The sequence below is a fragment of the Equus caballus genome, chromosome 1 (assembly GCF_041296265.1).
Source record: "Equus caballus isolate H_3958 breed thoroughbred chromosome 1, TB-T2T, whole genome shotgun sequence".
Taxonomy (NCBI): domain Eukaryota; kingdom Metazoa; phylum Chordata; class Mammalia; order Perissodactyla; family Equidae; genus Equus; species Equus caballus.
The window spans coordinates 136,917,038-136,942,712 of NC_091684.1; the positions used below are offsets into that span (position 1 = coordinate 136,917,038).

The 25,675-nt window shown below is 50.4% G+C and overlaps 1 protein-coding gene across 2 annotated transcripts in view; it reads right to left on the reverse strand.

The window, feature by feature from the left end:
• Window positions 1–20,380: 20,380 nt before the first annotated feature.
• NOX5 (NADPH oxidase 5) overlaps window positions 20,381–25,675 on the reverse strand; it is a 39,766-nt gene continuing 34,471 nt past the window's right edge. For both annotated transcript variants that reach the window (XM_070269687.1, XM_001495665.7), the window contains one exon: window positions 20,381–25,041. In XM_070269687.1, the coding sequence (XP_070125788.1) occupies window positions 24,910–25,041 (132 nt within the window). In that variant the 3' untranslated portion in view covers window positions 20,381–24,909. The remainder of the gene's footprint in view (window positions 25,042–25,675) is intronic.

Genomic DNA, 25,675 nt, shown 5'->3' on the forward strand with positions numbered 1-25,675 from the left:
CCTAATAACTAGCTTAGGAATTGCTGGAGACTTTCCAAATAAATTGCTAACAGGGAACTGCTTACGTTAGATTGGAAATGCTGCTCTAGGTTCTTGAAGCTGTGTGCAGAAGGCACGGCGGCCAGACCTGCTGTAACCCTGGGAGTCAGGTCAGCACACCTTTCCTAAGGGCAGCCAAGTTAAAAGCATTAAAAAAAAAACCCGCGAAAGACACACTACCTGGGTGATTGTGTCAGCAGCCATCAGTCTGTCCCCAGGGAGGAGAACTGAACACACTGCATGTTGGACACAGGCAGACAGTTCTATTACTGGAGTGACAGGCCCGGGTCCAGCAAATTCTTAGCTTTGAACCCTGACCATCTCTGAGACTGTGCAGCCCTCGGTTCCTAAGCACATTAAGGAAAAAAACTAAGGAAATGCCCAGGACTTATCCCATACAACATTCCCCCTGTATCCGCGGTTCCACTTTCCACGGTTTCAGTTATCCATAGTCAACTGCATTCTGAAAATATTAAACGGAAAATTCCAGAAATAGACAACTCATAAGTTTTAGACTGTGCTCCATTCTGAGTAGCCTGATGAAATCTTGCGCCCTCCAGCTCCATCCTGCCCGGGATGGGGGTCATCCCTTTGTCCAGCGTATCCCCACTGTGTATGCTACCCGCCCACCCATCAGTCACTTAGTACCCTTCTCGGTTATCAGATCAACTGTCAAAAAACTGTCGCAGTATCGCAGTGCTTGTGTTCAAGCAACCCTTATTTTATTTAAAAATGGCCCCAAAGCACAAGAGTAGTAATGTTGGAGATTCAGATACGCCAAAGAGAAGCCATAAAGTGCTTCCTTTAAGGGAAAAGGTGAAAGGTCTCAACTTAAGGAAAGAAAAAAAATTGTACTCTGAGATTGCTAAGATCTACAGTAACTTTTATTATAGCACATTGTTATAACTGTTCTATTTTATTATTAGTTATCATTAATCTCTTACTATGCCTAATTTATAAGTTAAACTTTATCAGAGCTATGCATGTATAGGAGAAAATACAGTATATACAGGGTCTGGTACTATCTGAGGTTTCAGGCATCCCCTGGGGGTCTTGGAACGTCCTCCCCGTGGATAAGGGGGGACTGTTGTACTGATTAAAGAAAAACATCAGATTTTCTTGCTCTGGAGAATCCTAGAGAAAGACAAAGCTTCCTGCTCAAGTTTTGCAGTCTACATACCCTAGAAAGCCTTTCTGGAGGCAGGGGGTAGGCCACACGACCTCGAATAGGTACTACCTCCACCCCCACCACACCCACCCCGAGGTTGAGGATCTATGTTCCTTAGTCAGGACTTGGCCAGAAACACTGGGACATCAACAATTTCACAGAGTACTCTGTGCCCAGTTTTTGTCTTTAATCTTGCAAACCCTATTTTCAGGCCTCATCCTCAGGGAGACTTGGTCACTAGGACAGACATTTCGGAATGACGAGGAACTCAGCTGCCGACTACCTCAGGTCTTCTCAGAGGTTTCTAGCACTCAGGAGTTTCATCCAAACACCTGCCGGGGACTTCCACGGAGGTCAGGGGAAGCTCGCTGCCCCATTGAGACTCTCCTATGCCCTCGCAGAGGGCCCGGCCTAAACAGATGAGGCTTAGAACTTGGCAGGAAGCGGCAGGAGAGGAAGCCCAGCTCCATGACCTCACACGCAGCTTCCAGCTTCCGGCAGCCAGCCGGCCCACCTCCTCTTGACCCACGCCCCACCCCACTCAGACCTGTGATGTGCCAGTAAGGGTTAGCAACACGACCTCCCAAGTCTGTCTTGGATCCATTTCTCTTCCTCCCCCACACCAACTCCCCAGAGCAGAAGCAATCTCCTCCCTGGCTTACCAACCTCTGAGCTTTCTGCCTTCAGTCTGTTCTCCATACCACCAACCTGATCTTTCTGATCCGAGAACTTCTGATTTGAAGATGGTGTAAAGTTAGCAATCCCCACTCCTTTTACTGGAAATAATCCCAAACCAAAAAGGAATTGAGAAATAAATACACAAACTCCATTTTTAGTGAAAGTAGGAGACACCTAAAACACAAAATAGGTGCAAGAGTTGCCAAAACAATGGATCTTCAGCAGAGGCACTTATAGGAAGAAGTGAAGTGAGGACACTGTGCTGCAGGGTCTCAGGGACGGCCTGCAAAACACTCATCCAGAGGCAAGGGGTAGGGCTGGACATGCCATAAGGAAAGCGCTCATTTGCAACAGCAGGAAGCAGGTGCATGTGCTGGCGGCATGAGTTCTGCTGGACTAGGACTACGTGAGGCATCAGCCAGACCAGCCATATTTGTAGGAGGTGCTCTGTCTCTGTGGCCACAGGGGAAGAGAGACTTTGCACTGGAAAAAGCCTCACCATTGGCTGGAGAGAATTCAAGGCTAAATGCACTTATATTCACCCTGGGTCATAAGGAAAATTTAGCCTACCTGCAAGACGACCTTGGCTGCTCTCGTCCAGGAGGTCCATGGGGAAGGAAAAAAATCACCTGCCTCAATGATGAGTAATGTATACAAAGATATGACAAGAAAAAAGGTGGAAAAAGAAAAAGAAAAAAAAACAGCAGGCAGAGAAGACACACCAAAAAAATGTTGCCATGGAGCAGATAAAAATTCTCCCCAGAAAAATAAGAAAACATAGTGAGGTAATTGCCTCCATGAAGAAAGAACACACATTAGAGATGATAGAAGAGGTCATGGAACAAAAGGAAAAAAAGAATCCTGAGCTGGCAGAGCTCAAGCAAGAGGTGGAAGAAAAAAAGGCAACCATCCAAACTTCATTCTTAAAATGCAGTCTAGGGCCGGCCTGGTGGCACATCGGTGAAGTTTGTGTGCTCTGCTTTGGTGGCCCGAGATTCACAGGTTCAGATCCTGGGTGCAGACCTACATACTAATTGTTAAGCCATGCTGTGGCAGCATCCCGCATGCAAGATAGAGGAAAATTGGCACAGATGTTAGCTCAGGGCCAATCTTCCTCACAAAAAAAAAAATAAAATGCAGTCTAAAATCTGAAGAGGTAAAAGGGAGAAGAAATACTGTTAAAAACAGTGAGAGATAACCTGAGGAATAAGCAAAGTCAGTAAATTAAGTGGAAATAAAGAAAGGATTAAAGAGAAATGATAGAAATGAAAGACAGAGAAGATCTGTGTCTGTGCATGAAGCATCTCTGAGGGGCACACAAGAAGCTGAGGATTTGCTCCAGTGAGGGGCCTGGGAGGATGGGGGGAGGTCGGGGGTGGAAGGGAGAATGTTCACTTTCTGTCTTAAAATTTTGGCTTGTATGAATATATTAGCTCTTCAAATTTTTTTTTTTTAAAGATTTGATTTTTCCTTCTTCTCCCCAAAGCCCCCAGTACATAGTTGTATATTCTAGCTGTAGGTCCTTCTGGTTGTGGCACTTGCGATGCTGCCTCAGCATGGCCTGACTAGCGGTGCCATGTCCATCCTGGATCGGAACCAGTGAAACCCTGGGCTGCTGAAGCTGAGCGCTCAGACTTAACTGCTCGGCCAGGGGGCCAGCCCCTTCAATTGTAGTTAAGCAATCCCCACAGCCCCCCAGCACACATACACATTCACAGATCTGATTATGTCACTCTCCTCACTTAAAACCCTTGAGTCGTTCTCATCACTGTTAGAGTAAAGAGTGCACACCCCAAAATGGCTTATTGCCCCACAGGGCCCTCCTGAGGTTGAAAGGAGACGGTAGATGTGACCTGAGACCGGGTCACCCAGGTATAGGGCCATGAGGATACCGCCTTGGTGCCCTCTCCAGCCTCACCTCACCTTCCGGCCCACAGGCCCTAACAGCGGCCAGACTCCAGACCTCTCGGCACACACTGCTCCCTCGCACAGTGCTCTCCCTCCTCCAAGCCCCCCACAGCCCACCTTTTGCCTTACTCTGCCAAATGTGCTATAGGTCTGAGCTTCCCTCTCGGCACTTACATATTTTATCAATTCTAATACGCACATTTCTCCCTACATTTTCACATCTAAAATGAGAATAGGTCTTCCAATCCATGGCATGTCACAGTTTAATCAGGAGTAAGTTTGTGATGCACAAGTTAATGGTACGTCTTACGACAGAAGGCATCTTAGATTCAGTGACACACGTTATCTCACTGGGCTGTAACTGCCTAGTTCTGTGGCTGGCTTTCCACTAGGGGGGGTATCTAAGAGGGCAGGCCGGTGTGTTATTTTTCATTGAAAGCCAGTGGCACTTACTGGAAAACAGTAGTTACTCAGTAAATAAATTCTGCAGTGAAGCGGAAAATTTCAGAAAAAAATTGGCTTGGGGAAGGGCATTTTCTCTTGAAAATTTCTGAAAATTTTTTTCTCCTGAACGCTTCTGGTTTTCTCTGGGTCTTCAGATCTCCAAATAGCCAGACTTGATGACTGAATGAAAGAAATCAAGTTTCACATAAAATACATCTTTGTGTTTCCTTTTGGGGCTTTTTGGTGAGGTAGATTGGCCCTGAGCTAACGTCTGTGCCAATCTTCCTCTTTTTTATGTGGGAAGCTGCCACAGCATGGCTTGATGAGCAGTGTTAGGTCTGTGCCCAGGATCCAAACCTGTGAACCCTGGGCTGCCGACATGGAGCATGCGAACTTAACCGCTACGCCACCAGCACAGCCCTCCATCTTTATGTTCCTAACAATAGGACTTTAGATCTATAAAGGAAAGTGAAATAAAAGTATTGCATGTATTTCTATTTTCTTTCAAAATTTCCATCTCATCCTTACTTGGTTCACAAGGTATAAGTGAAAAAATGGAAAAAACACATTCATTCATTCATTTAACAAACATCCATAGAGTCTCCACGATTTGCCTGCACTTCTCTCTGTGCTGAGAAGACGACAGTAAACAAGACAAAGTCCCTCCCCACTCCGGAGCTTACAATCTAACGACGGATGTGAAATCATAACATACTCACAAATAAAAACATACTATGGGCGCCAGCCGGGTGGCGCAGCAGTTAAGTTCTCACATTCTGCTTTGGTGGCCTGGGGTTCTCCAGCGTGGATCCTGGGTGCAGACCTACACACCGCTCATCAAGCCATGCTGTGGCAGGCGTCCCGTATATAAGGTAGAAGAAGATGGACATGGATGTTAGCTCAGGGCTAATCTTCCTCAAAAAGAAAACAAAACAAAGCATAGTATGTCAGAAGTGGTGATGATAATGATGATAACATGAAGATATAGCATTTTATTACAGGTGTGGGTCCCCAAGCTTATCTGATCATAACAACTAGCAGGGAGCTCGTTAAAAACGAGCCAGACCGACTGAATAGAGATCTACAGGGGAGAGGCCTGGGCAGAATTATTTGAAGGAGTGCTCCAGCTGATTCTTGTGATCACCAGTTATGTAGCCTGTATCACAGGTTTTGGACTTGGCACCTGGTAGAAGCCCATGGACAGCATTAACGTATGCGACAGCCAGGTCCCTCCCCCACAGATTTTGATTGAATCCATCTGCGGTGAGTCCCGAGCTTCTGTATTTCTTTAAAAGCTCACTGGTTAATGCTAGCGAGCAGCCACGGTTGAGAACTGCAGGCTACACTGGCTCGGGATGGCTAGAGATCGGCATTAGCCGCTTGCTGCCCTCGGGCTATGCACTCCTGCCCAGGAACTAGGAATTAGCTCTTGCATCCAGCTGCCTGCCTGTGTCCAAAATTAAAGGTCTTCAGATGGCTGACTCAGGTACTGTGTCTCGGCATCTGGTTTTATACGTCTGCTTTGGCTCCTTCTTGGATACGCTTCCTGTACCGGGTGAAGTCTAAGAGGTGACCCCGACTGTGACACTTCAGCCACGCCTGGCCTCAGTACCTCTGCGCACAGCTGTGACAACCCGGAGCAACACTTCCAATCATCCAGCACAAGCCACTCTATTAGTGATTTCTTTGGAAAGTCCCTGGTGTATCATTTCCATTAGTAACTTCAATTTGAAACCCTATCAAGTCGACCAGGTGCTTTGCCAGGAACCCAATATGCAAACACCCTAAATGCACCCTCTTAAAAAAGAGAAAATGTTTTCCTCCTTCGGCTCAAAATTTCCAAAATCGTTACCTCCCTACACCTGGCATCTGAGGGGACTTGAAGAGGGAGAAGAGACACTCAGGCATGAGGAGCGTAGCTATTCTCTTTTCCTATGCCCAGCCTCTGAGGTCCCTCCCGCGCTGACAGGAAGTCAGCCTCAGTTGGAGCTGTGTGACCCCTGTGCCTCAGTTTCTCCATCTGTCAGTGTTGCTGTCAGGATCAGGGCTGACGTGATGGAAGCACACGTCCTGCAGCTTGCACGTAGTAGGCAGCTCTGATTGTCGTTACCTCCTTCCTGCCTTCTGGGGCTCTCCTTCCAGAGAACCGACTGTGTTGGGATTTTTTTATGTCGTTGCTCGATGAGGTGGAAGCGGCAGCCCCGCTGATTAGAACGCTGGTTTGCCGGGAACGGAGCGGTTGTGTTGACATTTGCAGAAAGCTTTCTTGGAAGCTTTAAACGATTGCGGATCTGAGCCTGCTGGCGTGGCCTGTTAGTGATATTTCTAGGGCTGTGACGACTTGCCGAGTTCAATCAGACACCTGGGGAAAGGGCAGAATAATTGGGTTCCTTTAGGGTTCCGGCAAGGTTAGCTGAACACCAAGTCCATTTCAGCAGAAAGGAAACTAACATGTATTGAGTGTTACCTGTCAGGCACATAGGAGGAGCTCGATAAATGCTGACGAGCTGAATAATGTGAAGGAACGAATAAATTAATTGCGTAGGCCAGAACGAACTATGCATTTTTACTCTGTTCTATGTCTTTTGCTATGTATAAATGGCTAATTTCAATTATATATGCATTTATTTGAGCACAGCAACATGTCAGGCCCCGTACCAGGCTCCGGGGACATAACTATAAGCCAAACAAAGTCTCTGCCTTCTGAGAGCTCTCAGGGCAGACACGTAACAGTGAAGGGGGAGTACTACCCGAATTCCTTGCTGTGGCTGCCATGACAAAACACCATGGACTGGGGGCCTTAAACAACACACATTTATTCCCCACGGTTATGGCAGCTGCAAGTCCAAGATCAAGGCCCAGCTGATTCGGTTTCTGGTGAGAGCTCTCTTCCTGGCTTGCAGTTGGCCACCTTCTCACTGTATCCTCATGTGGCTTTTCTGTGGTGCATGCAAGAGAGAAAGCCCTCTGGTGTCTCTTCTCATAAGGATGCTAATCCTATCGGATCAGCGCCCCACCATATAACCTCACTTAACCTGAATTACTTCCTTATTGCAAATCTGGGGGTTAGGGCTTCAACACTGGAATTCGGGGGAGGGGGAGAGAGGACAGGAACAGGAACGTTCAGTCCATAACACGACCCTACAGTGTGGTTAAGTCCTGTGATGGAGAAAACCCTAGAGGCACCTAACCCAGCCTGGATGGGACGCTGGGAAGGGGGAGATCAGGTGAGGCCAGTGGAGGAATGGAAACGCGGGCTGGCTGGGAAGGCTGAGCAAAAAAAGGTAGTTGGTGGAGAGAATGGACGAGCCTGCCAGGCAACGGGCCTGGAGGCAGGGAAGAGCTCTGCTTCGCAGGGAACCGGAAACTGGTTAGCAGGGCTGCTGCAGGGAACAGAGAAGAGGCGAGGTGGGGGAAGTGGGGGAGGTGGGGGGAGGTCGGGGATGCCCCAACCAGCCTTGCAAGCCTTGCTGGGTCATCTGATGGGCAGGCAGGTGTGCCTCAGGGAAGGGCAAAACGTGTTGTTGCTGAAATGACTTGATGGAGGAAACATCAGCTCTTTGGTAAAGTTCCATTTAAGTATTTCTTTTATTTGAAATAACATGGGTGGAGATGGAGGTTCCCATAAGCTTTGTAATGGTTTGGGCCTCTAACGGTCTTAATCAGCCTCTGATTGTGAGCTCCTTATAGCCAACGGGAGCTAATGAAGTGTTTAGGCAAGGAGATAGTAAAAATAGCCCAGCTTTCTCTTTGTTCCCTCTCAGGTGCAGGGGAAGTTGGTTCACAAGCGTCATGCGGCAGGCTTGGCTGCCGAGATGCGGGCGCAGCCGAGGGGGAGGGGAAGGGGGCGGAGGCGGGGGCTGAGTTGGGTACTTGATTTCTCCCTGGATGCGGCCCGCCCGGGTGCCTCAGATCGGCTGTCCCCAGTCCGGCTCCAGGTCCAGAGCGCCCTCCTACCCGCCTTCTCTAAGGAGGCCCAGGCGGGGCGGGGACAAGTGCAGTGACCAGGGGGCCAGATCCCAGACACGGAGGCCCGCTACCTTGCCCCTGGCAGCCAGCACCTCGCAGGGATGCTAACCCCGTCCATCCTCTCTGTGCCCCCTCCTCCAGTCTCCGGTGCCCAGGGCCCCGATTCTTTCCTAGGCCTTTCTGCAGAATCTGCCGGGACTTCCCGCGCCTGGGGACTCCGGGGTGTGCCGCTGACCCTGCAGGGCACGCGTAGCAGAGCGCCTGGTCACTCTGCCCTCCTCCAGGCGCACCACTGAGACCCTTGCCTCCTTTCCCGGGATGGGCCACTGCTCGGCCAGCCGCCCCTGCCCCTTAGATTGTAGACATCCTCCCCCATCCCCACACTCCCCTCTCCTCAAATCGCACAAAGGGAACGCAGGTTCCGGGGGCGGGAAAGGCGGGATCGAATCAAGTAGTTCTTGTCATTCTCCTCCTCAATTAGCGCCACTGTTGGCAGCTTCTGCCAAGCCAGTCCTGGGCCAGAGAGAGGCGTTTCTTGTTAAGTAAAGTGCCTTCCTCACTGCAGCTGTAAAGTGCCCCCTCAACTCACCCCTCTCCCTTCCAGCTCCTCTGCCTGCCTCTCCCTTTTTATGATTTTCCTTGTTTTACCCCATAGGGAATACACAAATGCATTTTCACTGTGAGAGGCTGAAACAATACATGCCTGAGACTACAAAGCAAAATGTCAACACCATACTGCATTCCCTCCTCCTCAATTTCCACCTCCTTCGTCCTGGGTGGACTCGCTGCCAGCGGTTTCCATCCTTGTTCCAGGGGAGGTTCCTGCATTTACACATGTATGAAGATACATATTTGTGTCTATACGAATACGGCTTTCCTACATAGATGCGTATATGTACATGTGTTTATAACTTTTTTTGTATTTTTATATACTTGGGGATATGCCATAAGCGTTGTGCAGATTGCTACTTCACACAATAATGTGTTTTGGGGTGCTGTCAATGCAAACGTACAGATCCCTGTCCCATTCTAAGAGCTGCATGTTCCAAACTGGATTTCTCATGGTTTATTTAACCTGTCCTTATTGACATTTCTGGTGTTTTTCTTTATTTGCTTTTACAAACAAGGAAGCAATGACTATTAGGTTAGTTAGCTACTGCTGCCTAACACCTTACCCCAAAACTTGGTGGCTGTAAACTATAATGAATATGTACTATTGCTCACAGTTCTTGCCAGTCAGGAATCTGGGAGCTGCTTGGCTGAGTGGCTTCTAACTTAGCGTTTTTCACCAGGTTGCAGTCAAGATGTTGGGTGAGACTATAGTCTCTGAGGTTTGAGCAGGGCTGGAGGCTCTGCTCGCTCCAGGGCTGGGAGGTGGGTGTTGACTGATGGTGGGGAACATCAGTTGCTCCCCACGTGGCCCCCTCCACAAGGCTGGCTGAGTGTCCTCACAGCGCGGAGGCTGCTGTCCCCATAGTGAGTCATTCGAGAGAGCAAAGCCGTGGCAGCAGTGCCTGTTATGACCATGCCGCAGACGTCACACACTGTCACTTCTGCCACGTTCTGTGCATTAGACGGGAGTCTCTAAGTCCAGCCCTCTTGAAGGGAGGAGCGTCAAAGAATTTGTGAACCAGAATACTTTTAAGCCACTGGTACTATCCTTTTACATCATCTTTATGTACTTGTGTGAATATTTCCTTAGAATAGATTTCTAGAACTAGAATTGCTGGGTCAAGTGATGTGCATTTTTAATTTTGATAATTCCCCTGTGTGTTAGAAACTGTTAACTTTCCCTCAGTACCCACTGTCTCTCTTCTTCCTGTTAGCAATGGGTCTCCTGAGTTTTAGCTGGGCACAGCTTGAGAATATATTTCCCAGCCTCCCTAGCTGCTGTGGGGACAGGAGCTAAGTTCTGGCCAATGGGAAGTATCGTGTGAAACTTCTGGGTCATGCCCTCATAAAGAGCTGTTCGTCCTACTTCCTCTTTCTGCGTGGAGAACCCTGTTTGGAGAACAGATGTGGTGGTGGGAGCCAGCTTCCATCAGGTGATGAAGGCAACACCCTTGGGGATGGTGGGTGACACAAAGAAAGGACCCAAATCCCGGATAACCTCGTGGAGCCAAGCCCCCCTCTTCCCAGGACTTCCTACCAGCTTAGACTTTTGTATGAGAGAAAACTAAAACTTCTGTCTTGTTTAAGCCACTGTTGTTTACTGATGATTTGCTTTCTAAAAAGGTCTCACTAACAGTGTCTGAGTATCTATTCCCCCAATTCTTGCCATACTAGGTATTATCAATCTTTAAAAATTGACCAATCTGAGGGACTTCCCCTTCACTTATGACTTTATAATCTCCCTCATGTGCTGCTATATCGAATGGTAGGGGCAAGATGAAGGATATTGATAAGAAAACCTACCGCAATCTGGGTTAATAGAAAACGTGAAGAAGTGATGTTGCTTTTGAAAAAGATATGCCTACGACTCTAAAGGTACACGTCCATCCCCAAGAAAGGTCTGCAGAGATGCTGTGCCCACTCTCAGAGGCATTTCAGCCCACCTGCGGAGAGGGGGCATCTGGAAAGAGACAGCTAGCTAGCAGAGCAAAGTGGACTTGTCTGGCTGTCCAGTTATCGGGGCTGACCCAGGGGCCTCGGGGGAGCTATGATGGAGGTTCATGCATTTCTTATGCTACTCTGGCAAGACGTGGAGGAGACCTGGGAGAAAGTTGCGGCAAATCGCTCGGAGTATAGGCTGTGGAGTTAGACTGCCTGCGTTCATGCCCCATCTCTGCCACTTCACTCTGTTGACATGTATTTACAGCGTGCCTCCTGTGAGCCAGGCACTGTTCCCAGTGCCTGAATCCCATGAGAAACTGCTGCATCCCGAGCTTATCTTCAGAGAGCTGAGCCCCACAACAAGCCGGACTGGGCTGCAGTTCCCTCCCCTGGACAGTGGGGACAATACCAGCACCAACCCCCGGGGCTGTTGTGAAGACTGGAGGGAGTACTGTGTGTATCAGATTGTGCCCACAGCGCCTGCACAGCAAAGGCTGCCATAACTGAGAAAAGCCGTGAAGGGGAGACAGTCTCCAGAACTCCCAAATTTCCTCTCTGTGCCCTTTTGTCCCACCCCCTGAAAAAACCCTGCTTTTGTAAAAGATCTTATAAATTCTTTCTCACTGAAGTGAAAATGATTGGTGTAGTTTTTGCGCTACCTCCTTTTACGTTTGCCCATAAGTGGGGGGCACACTGTGTTTGATTAGACCGCGGGAAGGAAGGTCTAATTATGAAATCTGAGGCATCAGCAAAGCTGAGTGGGTGCACTTGGCCCACTTGGAGGTGCTTCACTGCTGCCGTTGAAATGATACCTTTTAGGGAGCTGGCCCTAATCTCCTCTCTTCTGTCTTCTCCTCGCTCTTCTCTCCTGTTTCCTCCCGTCTTTTCCTTGCCTAAATGGCCATCCGAGTCCCCAGTGATTCAATGTGGCTGCGTCTCCACGGGCAGGTGTGCGTCTGTTTAGTCACATTGAAAATAAATCACTTGGCCACACACGGTTGATGCGTCAATCTGTTACTTTCTTCTGCTTTCCAGGAACAGATTGCTCAAGAAGCGAATAACTGTTGGGTGAAATGTGAGCTGGGAAAGAAGAGAGAGGAGGTGGACAGAGCCCTTCCAAGCTCGCTCTTCAGCTTCCCATCCAATCAGAGAGGGCATCAGTCATGCCTGCAGTTATGCCAATCAGACAGCGTCACGGCTGCATTCTTGGGACCAACCACAGTGGGCTGTGGAGGAATAAGGTTTGGGGAGGAGAGGTTTGTGGGGCTTTTTCCTGAACACCTACTATGTGCCAGGCCCTGTGCTTTCTTTGGCATCTATTCTCTTCCAAGGGAGATCAGGATCCTGGCTGAGGGACGCTGGACAATTTCTCCTTTGAGGGCCTCATTTCTTCAGACTAGAAACATTGCATCATTCTCTAGTAATTCTTTTTGGTGTCATGGAAGAGTCTTGCAGTTAGACAGACCTCCACCACTGTGGGCAGATTATTTAGTCTCTGAGCCTCAGTTTCTTTATCTCTAAAATGGGGATGGAGATCAGGATCAAATAAAATAATGTATTTAAGACACCTTATAAATAGACAGCTCAAAAGTGATGGTGTTTAATCTCTCTTTCATAACACATACACAACTTCACCTTCTTAGAGACTTTATAGTTTTTACAGATTAGGGTAGCAGTGTTCTAGGAGGGGTAGGTGCATGCGTGCGTGTGTGTGTGTGTGTGTGCGCTTCTTATTCTTGAAAACAGTCTGAGGGAGAGAGAGCTGGATATGGTAGAAATCTTGGCACTTCAGAAGAGCAGACCCAGCCTCAATAAAACGCTCTCGGTGGGGGGATAGTAGGTGTCGAAAGATGCCCCCAGTGAACAAGGTCTCCTGCAGCCTCGCCCTGTGTGGTCAGCCTCCACATTGAATCTGTGCTGCTCGGTGACTTGCTTCGACCAATACAATGCGGCAGAAGTGACACTGGGACAGTTCTGGGCCTAAGCCTTAACAAGCCCTGGAAGCTTACACTTTTGTGCCTTTGGGGGTTCTTGAGCCAATATGTAAGAAATTTGGTCTCTCTGTGCTGGAGAGATCATATAGAGAGAGCACATGGAGAAGGAGCGACCCTGAGACAGAGAGGCCCAGGGTCTCAGAGTCCCAAATAAGCCCCGCCTTCCAGCCACCCCTCCAAGGCCCCAGCTGTGTGAGTGACCCAACCTGGATGCTCCAGCCCAGTCCCGTCCCCTGATGGCTGTTGCCCCAGCTGATGTCACGTGTGAGGGAAGAACTGCCCAGCTGACCGGAGCATCCTGCAGACTCATGAGAGAGAATAGATAAGAATGTTGTCTTAAGCCGTTAGCGTTCGGAGTGGTATGTTACATAGCAATAGGGAGTTGAAACAGTCAGCAATGTTTTCGAGCTTTCACTCCATACAAACCACGGACGCTCGGTATGAGCCATACCCAGGAGCCACCCTCGGGAGTTTCATTTGGGTGAGGAGATTGTACACAGGAAGAATGCAATTCCCGACATTTACTAATCCACACTCGAGTGTGTCGTTAGGAGCACGGTGCACAGATCTAGTGATGGGGTTGGGAGGCAAGGCAGGGAGCGCTTCCTAAAGGAGTTTTAATCTGGATTTTGAAGGAAAGGGCAGATGACATTAGATGACATTTCAGAGAATGGGGCGTGGAGCATTGCCAGCAACGTGGCAAGAAAATGAGCCAGGAAGAGGGAGCTGAGAAACTTAAAGCTTGGTATTACCTGGATATAAAAATAGTGGGGCTAAAAGGCGACTGCCAAGTCGGGTTCTAGGCCTGCAGCTGGGACCTCAGAAAAGCAGGTTATATTGTGATCTTTACTGTCTCCATCCCATTTGGTAAAAATGTAACTTGCAAATTGCAGCCTCCCTTCGCTGCTGAATTATACATGCTCATGAGTGCGGAGTCTCTGGGGGCAAGTTCCTCTGCAGCACCCACTGGAGGCGGCTCAGGAGCATGTGCAGACCCTGTTGGCAGAGAGCACTTTTAGGTCTCCCCCAAGGACAGCTTATGTGTGTGGGGGGGCCAAGGTTGTCAGGGCCCCTCCGTGTAGCTGCGGAGTGGAGACTTAAAACGACTGTGGAGCGGCAGCCTGGAGCAGAGCTAATTGGTTGGTAATTAGCAAGCTAATGGCTCACATCAGGGATAATGCAAAGCAGGAGCCAGGTGGCAGGAAATGACTCCCAAGTCCCCCTCTTTGCTTCCCTCCACTCCGGTGTTTGATGGGGCTTTCACCTCTCCTACCTGCGAAGATCTGGGTCAGGTTTGCCCCCTCAGCTCTGGGAGTCAGGGCCAGGCCAGAAGGAGATGGCTGAACCCAAGAAAAACATTAAGAAACCCAAGAAACTGCTAAGAAAATGAGTGATTCTGCCCTTCTCTTGAGGAACAGGTAGGGGGCCAGTGCAAGTTGGAGGGGAGAGAGGGGCAAGTGGTCCCTACTCTAGGCAGAGAAGGGCTGAGTGAGGGCCAGGGGTTCAGGTGGCTTGGCACAGCATCTCTGCTCAAATTTTAGGGTGTCACCTGAGTTTGTGGGTCCACCCAGCTTACTCCATTTATGAACTTGGCATACACTGTTACTGATTTTTATAGCTACTCAGTGAATCAGTTAGAAATGTGTTTAAGTAACAACTTCCTACTGACAATGACCTAAGCAATAAGGAAATTCCCTCAATTCACAAAGAACTATTGAGAGGTGGCTGGCAGAGGTGACCATGTGCCAGGCACTCTTCTAGGAGCTGGGGATACAGCAGGGAAAAGCTACCTTCCTGTCCTCAGAGTGAGAGGCAGGCCAGGTGAGGGCAGGGGCTCGACACTGCCCTGTGCCCCCCGCTCTCTCTCATTCCCCTCCATTCATCCCGCGTGTTGGCTTCTGCCCCACAGTCATAGGATCACTCAGGATGTCCAGGAATCTTAGTCAAGACACGAAGCAGGAGACAGAGGTGGCACCAGCCTCTCCTGTTCCTTTTACCAGAAGAAAAGCTTTCTCAGAACCCCCTGCAGATTCTCCCTTACCATCCCTGGGGACAACGGGCACGTGGCCAACACTCTCATGGCCACAGGTTGTTTCTCACGTGTGAAAAGAGTTTTCATGACTAGTTAATCTGGTCATTATTTATCACCTGGGGTTGCCCAGTGCAAAGTCAGGGTTCAGTTTGCAAGGGAGAGGGGGAAAGGATATTGGGGTCCAGTCATCTTGCTCCCTCACTGAAGACAGGGTAAGGCAGACACTGACAAAGACTCCCTGGCAAATACACTATTGCAAATCTTAAGTAAACAGTGAAACAACTTTAAAACAACATTAGATACAACCCAAGATCAAGTAAAAAGTCCTTGTTTATTTACTGCTGTTTACTAAGCTCTTTTCCAAGTGCTCTGTAGGAAATGTGAGGAGGATGAAAGGATCCAGCCTCAGGGAACTTTCAGACCAGCTGGAGATCACACACACACACACACACACACACACACACACACACACACACGTGTGAAACGACCTGTGGCAATGAGAGCAGAAAGGCTTTGGTAGGAACTGAGTGCACACGTATGGAGTGGAGGCACAAGTGAAGGCAGTTGCCGTACGAGGCACTCATACTGCCTGCCCTGCCCACACCACCTCTAGAGAACGTCACGTGTCACAGCTCCTAAAGAGGGAGTCCTGTGACACCCAAGCCCCTCCACACCACAGCCATGGCTGATGGGACCAGACATGGACCCCCAGCCAAAGGCAGCCAATCCACTGGCTGGCAGCAAGGAGGTGAGCCGAGCCACTCCGATGCGCTCTCTGGAGAATCTGAAGCAAGAGATGCAGAGACGTCCCCCCAGCATGAGAGGTCCTGATACTGGGTGGGCCGAGTCAAGGGGCCACACGGGTCCTCAAGAAAGAAAGGGCAGCCTCGCTCCTGATGGGTTCATCCTGTCCTGGGGGTGGGGGTTGCCTGTTGCATCCTGACCATCAGCTTTCCTTTCACTAGGGCTGGTTTAAACGGATTTTGGACCTCGGCTTGAATAGTCTTGCTGTGGAAAGTCTTGGCCTTCACCCCTTACCCACCCCTTCATCTGCTTTTTACCCAATCCATCCCCACTCCATCTGCCTTAGTCCAGCTCCTCTTCCCCAGCTGCTTGCTCTTCCTGCATTTGCTCCCTGCCCTGTTTCATGATCCACACTGTGGATAGTGATCTTTCTTACATGACCCTGTCACGCCCTTGCTTTCGACCCTTAAGTGGCTCCTCTTAGCTTGGCCTCCAGGCCCATGGCAACCCCTGCACTCCTCTCCTCCAGCCACCCGGAGATGAGCAGTCACAACTCTGTGCCTGTGCGCATGCAGGACTTGTGTGTACCAATATACCCTCCTCCCTCACCCCCACCCCATCTCCCAGTCAATTCCCACTCCTCCTCAAAGACCAAGGTCGGGGTCATTTCACCCCCACCCTGACCTTGACTCCTCCCTCCTTCGGCCACCACAGTGCTTCGTGAGTCCCTGCACCAGCGTCTGCCGCATTGTATTGGCACTGTTGGCCTAGGAGTTTCTCTCTCACTGTGGGGCAGGGTCTGTGCTTCATCTTGGTGTCCTTGTCGCCCAGCACCCTGCCTGGTACAAGGTGGGCATTCAACAAACGCTTTGGGCTGAATGAATGAATGAGTAATTTTCTAATGGTAAAATAGGCCTCAGCTGATTTGACAGGGTTTTGTTGGGGGAGTGGGGCATGAGGAGGGGGCTTTCCTTCCTGGGAGACTAGCCTTGGGGCAGCCATGGTGGAGGGTCAGGTGCTTTTTGGGGCCCTCCTGCCTCCTGCCCTGAAAGCCCCTGCGTCTCCCTGCTCCCATGGGGATGCGGGGACGGGCTCACCGAAACTGGCCTTCCCGTCCCCATCCCCAACACCAGAACCGGAAGGGCCCGGGAGCATTTCCCGTTTTCCTCTTCCGGAGAGGAGGAGCACGGAGCCGGAGCGCAGAAGGCAGGAAGCCTGGCTCAGATTTGATAAACAGGCAGGAGATTTGAGAAGCAAGCGGGGGAGAGACGAGCATACATTATCCCTGGAATTCACAATGCAGGCTAATGAGCCAGGGAGCTGTGATTTGGTCTCCTGCCTCCTGCCGCCCAGGATTAGCTGCTTTGGGGAGGGACTCGGAAAGGGGCACCGTCTGCTGCAGTGGTGTCCACACAGCCCGGCCAGGGCTCCCCCCAGGATGCATATGGGGGGTCTTTGCTGACTCCTGGGGCTCCCCCCTAGAAGGGGAAGACATCTATTAGGCTTCCAAATGTGGCTCCTCATAAAGGACCTGAACACAAGGGGCTGCAGACTCCTCCTGGCGGCAGGGGGGTGACCTGGACATGGGTGCCCAGCAAAACCTGACCATGCTGGCACCCCAATCTCAGACTCCAGCCTCCAGGACTGTAAGAAATACATTCTGTTGTTTGTAAGCCACCCAGTCCCAGTCTATGGCACTTGGCAATAGCAGTCCAAAGGGACTAAGACAGAAATAATCAACATTTATTGAAACTTACTACATGCCAAGCACTGTTTTAAGCACCTCATGCACAATAACTCATTTAATTCTTATCCTTACTCTTTCTAATAGGTACCGTTATTATTATTGACCCCATTTTACAGATGAGGGAACTGAGAGCAGAGACCTTGACTCTTCCGTCCACTGTGCAACTCCAGCATCAGAATGGTAGGAACTCAACAAACCCGCCTGTTCGGAATTCTACTTGACAGCCCCACAATATGCTCTAATGTGGAGCCTGGGGGGCAAAGAGCTCCCAGACGACGGCATAGGAGGCCCTGGGAGACGGACTGAGGCTCTGATGCCATGCACGGGGCTCTGTGCCTCCCTCCCGCCCTCTTTTCTTCCATACTTATTTTTTGAGGGCCTCCTGTAATCGAGAACTTGTGCACAGAGAAATCAGATTTAGTTCCCGCCCCCAAGTAGATTACCATTACAATTTAATAAGCTGGGATAATCTATGCATAAAAATTATGGTAAAGTAATAAACAACATAAAGAGAAGCAGACAATGTGCTATAATAGTTTTGTCATCCACCCATTCATTCATTCACTCATTCAGGGAGCATCCACTGGGCTAAGCCTGGGATGCAGGGATGAGCGACCTCAGCCCCTTCCCGTGGGATGAGGCAGTGGCTGCCTCCTCAGGGTAGTAAAGGCTTGGGGAGAGCAGCCCAGGAGAGCAAGCTCCAGGCCGGAGTGCCTGCGCCCACATCCCTCTCGTCTCTGCTCAGAGGGGTGCTTTCCCCAGAGCTGGTCCTGCCCGGGGTACGGCCTCCAGCGCTCTGGCCTGTGCAGAAAAGCAGGTCAGTGAGATTTTAGACTGACCGTCCCCTTTTGGTGTCCATCTGGCCTCCCTCCCTCCGTGGTGGCTGGCAAAGGGCCTCAGGCTCCTGGCCTGGCTGCTCACACACAGAGCCATCCACAGACAGCGCCCAGCCTCTTTCTCCCCTGCCCCCGAGCTTTGCGGGGTGATTGATGGGGCTGCTCTCGCTCTGGGTCCCAGAGAGCTCCGTTGAATAATAACTTGGCAAAATTACTCTCTTTTTTTGCTTTCCCTATTTCTGATTCATTTGCTCTTTCTAAGTCATTCATCTCTTTTGAGTTAGAGGAAGAAGAATGAGAAAGAGGAGGAGGAGGTGTCAAAGGCACAAGGGACCATGAGCCCCACCTCTTCATTTTACAGAGGGAGCTGGAGACCGAGTGCACCTCTGCCGCTAGGATTTCTATATTACCCCTGACCTCTGCTCCTAGAGGAAAAGCAAGTGTGGGAGGTGGGGGGAGACGGGAAGCTCTCTAGGGCCCCTGAGGTCCCTTGAAGCAGCTGCCCACTCCATCCACATGGGAGGCTGGTCCAGTCTGCCTGCAGGATTTGGGGTTTTCTCACCCTTGAAGGGGAGCAGCAGAGAAGGGAGGGAAAGGAACGGGGCAGGGGGTTCCAGTGAGCCACATCAGCTCACCAGCAGTCTCACTGATCATCCAGTAGAGATGGGCCAGGCGCTGGGGAGGCAAAGACAGTAGACACTGTTCCTGGCCTCAAGGAGGTCACGAACACGTAAATAGGTAAATACAACACCTGTGGTGGATGCTGTAGCAGAAGCAGGGCTGATGCAGTCAGACGGACAGACGGAGGCTGTTTATTCTGTGACGACAGGGACCAGCAAGCAAGTCTTCACAGATGGGCTGATGATAAAATGTTCTGAAACCTCCATCCAAAGGTGGGGAAGGGTGCTCCGAATGTCAGCCGTTGCAGAGGCAAAGGCTTGAAGGTGTGAAACTGCATGAGGTTTCGAGGGCAACTCTAAGCTATATGGCGTTCTTAGAGCATGAAGAGTGAGACACGGGAGGCAAGGAAGGGCCAGTAATAATACTGATCATAGATCTGAATCTAGTGCTTATGATGGGGAGGTCTGTGCGACAGTCTCAGGAGTTTGGCAACAGCAATAGGAGAGCTGTCCAGCAGGAAGGTGTGTGATCAGATCCACAACAATGCGGAGGATGGGCTGGAGCTGGGAGAGGCTGGAGGAAGGAAGACCAGTCCAGAGGCTACTGCAATAGTCCAGGTAAAAGGCAATTTAAGGACTGAACCAAGGAAGGGCCAACGGGGAAGGGAATGCGTTTGAGAAATATGTGGAATGTCCTGTTGACATGGCTTGGCGATTGGCTGAGGGAGGAGGATGGGGGAGACAGAGGAGTCAAGGGTACCTCCTGGTGCCACCAGCCAAAAGAGGGATCACAGCGGTGGAAAGAGTCATGAAACACTGCCAAGCACCTACTAGGTGGTAGCACTATTCCAGTCACAGAGACGCAGAGCCAATAATTCATTTCCCTTGAATGTTCTTCAGGGTTATTTAAAGAAAGCTCAATCTGTGTATGTAAACTCATAGCCAGCCAAATTTAGGCGAACCTCAGAACTTTTTTCTTTTGCCAAAAAATGCACCCTCTTCACCCCTGCCACGCTGGCATGATTCAAGATGGCCCCAGTTGTCCGTGGGTAGGATCAGGGTGGCTTCTTTGGGGCCATTGCTGCATGGCTAAGGTTGGGCGGCTGGAAGCTTCCTTGAGAGTCAAGTCTCCTTCCAGCCATCTCTGCCGTTCAGCTTGAGTATTTTTTCCCCTGGGATGGATTTCCCTATAAAATAAATGTCTTGTCTGAATTAATCTTTTTTTTAAAAGGAGAGAGTCATCATATTGTAAAGACAGATCATAAAAAGATGCATCAATCTGTCAGGAAGGCTGGCTGACAGGAGTATTTGTTTAGCAGAGACACTGTGCCCTGAGGTGTCTGGACAGTGAGGCTGGGCTGGTGCTGGGTGCAGCCCCGTGCGCACAATTCCCCCTGGATGCCCATGGCCTCTGCAGTCTTTCTGGACCCGCTTTGGGCCTGGAAGGGGCCTTTTATTTTAGTACTTAGCCCATTTAGGGCAACTTTGCATATTGCACATTGGCACTGTAGCAGCCTCACTGTTCAGATGAGGCAGGGGAGCGCCCCCAGCGGGAGGGGCCGGTCCCGTGCTCCTAGCAATGTCTGAAACACTTTCATTTGAGAACTAATCAATATGAGGGATCTTAGACGACACTTCAGACAATCTCTCCATTTTTTAAATTCTTTTAAAGAAATTACATAGGCCATAACATAAGTATATAGATAAAAAAGTAAAACATCACGTGTATAATACATGATGTACATGGTGTAAAAATTACATACTGTGAAACATTACATGGATAATTCATAAATACATGAAACGGAAAAGAGAAAAGTGCTGAAGTCCTCCCTTACCTCCTCCATGGTGACCACTGGAAACTGGTGTGTCTCTTTCTGACCCTCTTCCAGCGCATTTCTATCTATTGATCCCATGCACAATATGCAAACACTGTTCAATTTTTGTTACGTGAATAGGATCAGATCAAAACTTGATTTGTTTGGTTTTTTTGCTTAACATTCTACTTTGGGTTTCTTTTTAATATATAACTAATAAACTCTTATCAAACAAAGTTCAAACTTTATAGAGAGATAGAAAATTAAAAGTAAAAAAACACCCAAAATCCAAAATCCTTTCCTTCCTGGCCCTCCATTGCCAGTCTCCAGGGCAAACAGATCAAATAAGTTTATTTTTGTGTATCTTTTAAGAAGTGATTATGCATAAACTCGTGTTTAAACACATGCCTCCTTCATCTGTTCATTTTATAGCTGAGGAGGTGAGCGCTCAGAGAGGTCACATGGCATATCTAAGGTCACACAGCTGACTGGGGCCGAGGCTCATGCAGAGGGCAAAGGGCTTTCCGCTGCACATCTTCAAGGTGATTGTCCGGAGCCAGTCTAGGTGGCTGGTGTCTCTAATCCCTCCCTAACCTCGACCTGCAAGGGGGTGACACTTCTCAATATTGTCCGTGTCACCCTCCCGTCCCAGGATCGCCCATTGGCTCTCAGTGTATTGACAGACTGCACTTGTGCCGCTCACGGGGGAGGGGGCTGCCTCGTCATTTCTTCTCTAATGTCTGCTGTCCCAGTCAGAGCTGTCGCCACAGCAGAGCAGCGGTGGAGCTGGGCAAACCGATTCATTCAGTGGGCGTGCGTGTGTGCTTTTGTTCCCCAGATGCCATGACGATTATCCACAGAGCACCCCTCCCAGGATACTTCCATTGAAGTAACTCCTTGGCCAGGTGGGAACTCACACCCAGATTAGGCCCATTGCCCCTCCCTCTGTTCCAGATTCTGGGGCCACAGGCCTGACCTTGGGGAGCTCACAGCCTGATGGAGGAGGACGGCACACACCCATGTAATCACCCTTTTTCTGCATTTGCCTGTGCCCCTCTCTGTTCTCTTTGTGTGTGGCGGTCTCAGCCATCTTGAGCCCAGATGTGTCTACAGCATTGCCAACATCTGGGTGAAAGAAAAGTCAGCCAGCCATACGGAGGCATTTGTTTCTTGTTGACGGCAGGATGACCCCACCTGCACATCTGGAAAACATCCAGATGAACACACTGAGTGATCTGTACACCCATATCTTTGATCCCACCACCTATGATGATATGAGGTGGCCAAGCCTGGACCCACAAACTCTCCCAGAGCCTGGCCTGTTCTGACCTTGCAGATGCACAAGAGGGAAGCCCAGAAGCCGGCCACTGGGTACGGGGAAGGAAGGGATGTGTGTACGTGCGTGTGTGTGTATGTGTGTGTGTCTAAGGGGGTATCGGGGTTGTGAGTGCATTTGTGTGTTAGGGCGAGGTGCAGGCAGCTAGAGAAACTCTGATCTTGAAAACGAACTCCTTCAACTTCACAGTCCTGCCCCAGACTGGGCCTGGAGGTGTTGCCTTGGACCTGGAGCTTCGGCGTGGGGCATGGTCCTCTCTGGCAGGACTGACTCCCTGCGGCTCGGGAACCAGGCTCTGTCCCAGCAGACAAACCCACCGAGATCCCTGATTCTTCAGCGCCCCCCAGTGGGCAACAACTGGAATACGTCTGGAGAGAAAGCCTGAGGACCCACGTGGTCCCAAGTCAAACATGTGGGCCCTTGATGGATCTTAGAATCTGTGCTGAAGTTCTTCCACCTCTCCTCCCCCATGTAATATAAAACTCTAAATGAACAGTGGGCTATTTGCATATGGGAGTGGGAGACTGGTGGAAATGCGTTATGAGAGAGCAGAGGACTGTGGACCAGGGCTCCAGTATTTTAGGGCAGTGTGGACAGAGACCGGACAGAATGTAAACTCTGTGTGCATGCGTGTGTGTGTGCGCACGTGTGTGTGCGTGTGTGTGTGAAGTCCTTTGCTAACCAGATTCTGCTCTGCCAGCCCTGTTGGGATACCCACTTAGCTTACTGCTGCACTCCAGGTAGTAACAGGCTTTATTCTAGGCTTTCCCAAGTCTCACGAAGAGGGGAAAACGCAGACTCAACAGCAGGAAATGGGTTCCAACACCGTATGACCCTCAGGCTGGGAACTCAACGTCTCTACGTCTGAGTTTCTCCATGTGAGCTGTGCGCCTGCCCCAGGCTTGTTGGAAATTAACCACGATGACGAGTGGAAGGCCCCCCAACACAAGACCTCCCGGACACGCGGGCTCCCAGTGCCAGCAGAGGCTTGGGGATGCCTAGCTCCTCCTTTCTACCCACCCCACGGAATGTGGTCACCTCTTTCGTAGCAGGGCTGACAGCTGGGTCCCCCTCTTCCTCTTGTATTCTCCTCCTGCTCTTCCCACATCTTGAATAAGATGTCCTGTGTCCCATCGTTTGTCCGTCCCAGTCCCCAGGATGTGTTTTGCCCTCTTCCCCAAGGTGCACCTCAACTCCATCCACCACTCTGTTTTCTCACTGCTTCTTTTTGAAGAGAACTTTTCAACCCAACTTTGCTCCATTGTCACCTGCAGGACTCTCCCCTCGGTCCTCTCTGCTCATCCTCTGCACATACCTCCTCATCTGCTGCATCCCAGCTCCCCCCTTAGCTACCCAGCTCTTTATAAGTGGTGTCATCATCACAGCTCTCACCCAGCTTCCTTGCCTGTTCTCCCCCACGGACTTCCAACCCATGGAAAAGAAAGGTACAAACTACGGTCCCACTGGGAAGTGCCTGATTCCAACCCCCTGAAGGCAGCTTTGGGGAGGAGTGTTTAGACTGTTACAGAAGAGAAAGAACCTAGCAAGACTGGCTGCAAGGCGGAGGATGCCCAGGAACTGTGGGGGTCATGGGCTCATGGTGACGGGCAGATGGAAAATGCCTAGCTCAGATCTGAGGGGGTGAGGCCAGCCCTCCCAGCCCTACCCTCACCCCAGCATCTCTCCTCCCCAAAGGGTCTCCTCCTTCAAGGAGCTCTCCAGCTTTTGTACTTGCTGGCTCTACCATCCACTCCTGCCCAGACAGTGACAGATGCAAACAGAGGCTGGGACACAGAGATAGAGGGAGCTGCAACGCAGAGAGAAGATGTAGAGACACAAACGTCTGGAGCCATAAAGAGCTGCACAGGGATGGAAGATGAGCGTCCTGGCCTGAGTGTGGGTTTGGGCCAAGCTTAGATGGGCGGGGCTAGAAGTTCTCTTGGAAGAATCTGAAGCTCATTTTACTCGTGTCTCATTTCACTCTTGTAAGAACCGTGACCAGGGGATGTCATCAGTTCCATTTTTCAGATGAAGAAACAGACTCGGAGAGGGTGCCAGGGCCACCCCGCTGGGGTGTGGCTGAGCTGAGCTTCATGTAGCAACCTGCTTGATTTCCAGGAACGTGGCCTTTCTGTGACCCCTACAGAGAAATACACACACCAACGCTGCCTCCGTCCTATTTCTCCAATGACTCAGCACACGGAGAGAACGGAGAAACCGACATGCAGAGCAATGGAAGGACACTGAGGGACACATACAGGGGAGAGGTACAGAGAGAGAGACGTAGAGAGAGAGAGAAAGGAAAGGGACACAGACAAATAGATAGGAAGACAATGCCATAGAGAGAAGTGGGAAAATATGCTGCTTCTCTCTCCCTATGGGAATGGGTTTTGGATAAAATACACATTCCAGATCTCATCCCCAGATCTTCAGCATCAGAATTTCTGGGAGCAGGACCCAGGAATCTGCATTTCAAGAAAGCTCCTCTGAGTGGCAAAGTGTGCTTTGAAATGCATCAGAAAAATAAGACACATTGATGAATGGATGGAGGAAGGGATAGATGGATAATACTCAATAAAGCAAATATAGCAAAATGTTAACTGAGGAATCTAGAAAGTGGGTAACACTGTTCACTGTACAATCCTTTTAACTCTCTGTATGTTTGAAAATTTTCATAATAAAATGTTGGTGGGGGCAGTTCCCAAATGACTGGAATGAATCTGCAGGTCTGTGACCGCCGTTGTAGGGGGAAGGTTCCCTCCGAGGACTTTTGGAGGAGCGGTTGCCCTGGAAACGACCGGCACCAGCCTGATCAGTTCCACAGCAATCCCAGAACGCAAAGGAGCGCTGCGCAAGGCACGGCTCTCTTCCTTAGCTTCTGGAGAAAGTCCATCTGCCCCCGGGGCCTCCTGTTCCGCGTGGAGCAGGATCAGCTGGTCTTCTGAGGCTGGTCCCTGTGGGGCACTGGAAGCAATGCGACTGAGCTGGCCCGCAATGTGGGCTTGGGCAGAGCTTGGCGGGGTGCGGCTAGAAGTTCTCTTGGAAGAATCTGAAGCTGAACTGCTCACAGTGGCCCTTGAGCACCTTGGCCAGAGCCGGGGAGCCACAGAAGAAGACCTGCACCCTGCCCTTCTTCTCGGCAGCCACTTTCTGGAACACCTGGAGTCATGGGATTGGGAGAGAGCAGAGGGAGGAGAGGTGGGCTGCTGACCCACCCAGTGACACCCCCAACCCCTGAGCTGACAACACAACGGGTCGGCGGCAATGGCTGTCCATCCCCATGAGGAACTCCAAGACAAGTGCTTGGCTTCAGAACAGAGAGGCCAACATGCAGCCATTCATTTAGCAGCCATTTGCTCAACCTATAAGCTGACCCAGACCCCGGGGAGGGACTGGGCCAGAAAGAAATACGACCCAGGACCTCTGCTCAAGGAGCTGCGTCTGTGGGGCAGACGCACACGAGGAGGCAATGACAGCCCAACCGGAATGCTGAACCCCACTGCCCAAACCTCTGGCTGGCCACGTGCCTCCATTGAAATGTCTCTTTCCTGAAGTCAGGCTATTTCCCCCCAGTGAGGACCCTTTTCCATCCCAAAGTCTGCTTGAGAATTGCCTTTGCGGAGAGTCCCCCTTGGTGCCCAAGCACGGCTGGCATCGCGCTCCCCCGCTGCTCTCCAGGCCTGGATTCTCTACAGCGGTTCAGAAAGCGGCACCTTGTGGTCACTTCGTGCACACACTACACCCCGAATGGAAGGGCTCAGGGACGATAACATAATAATAAAATAGAAAGGCT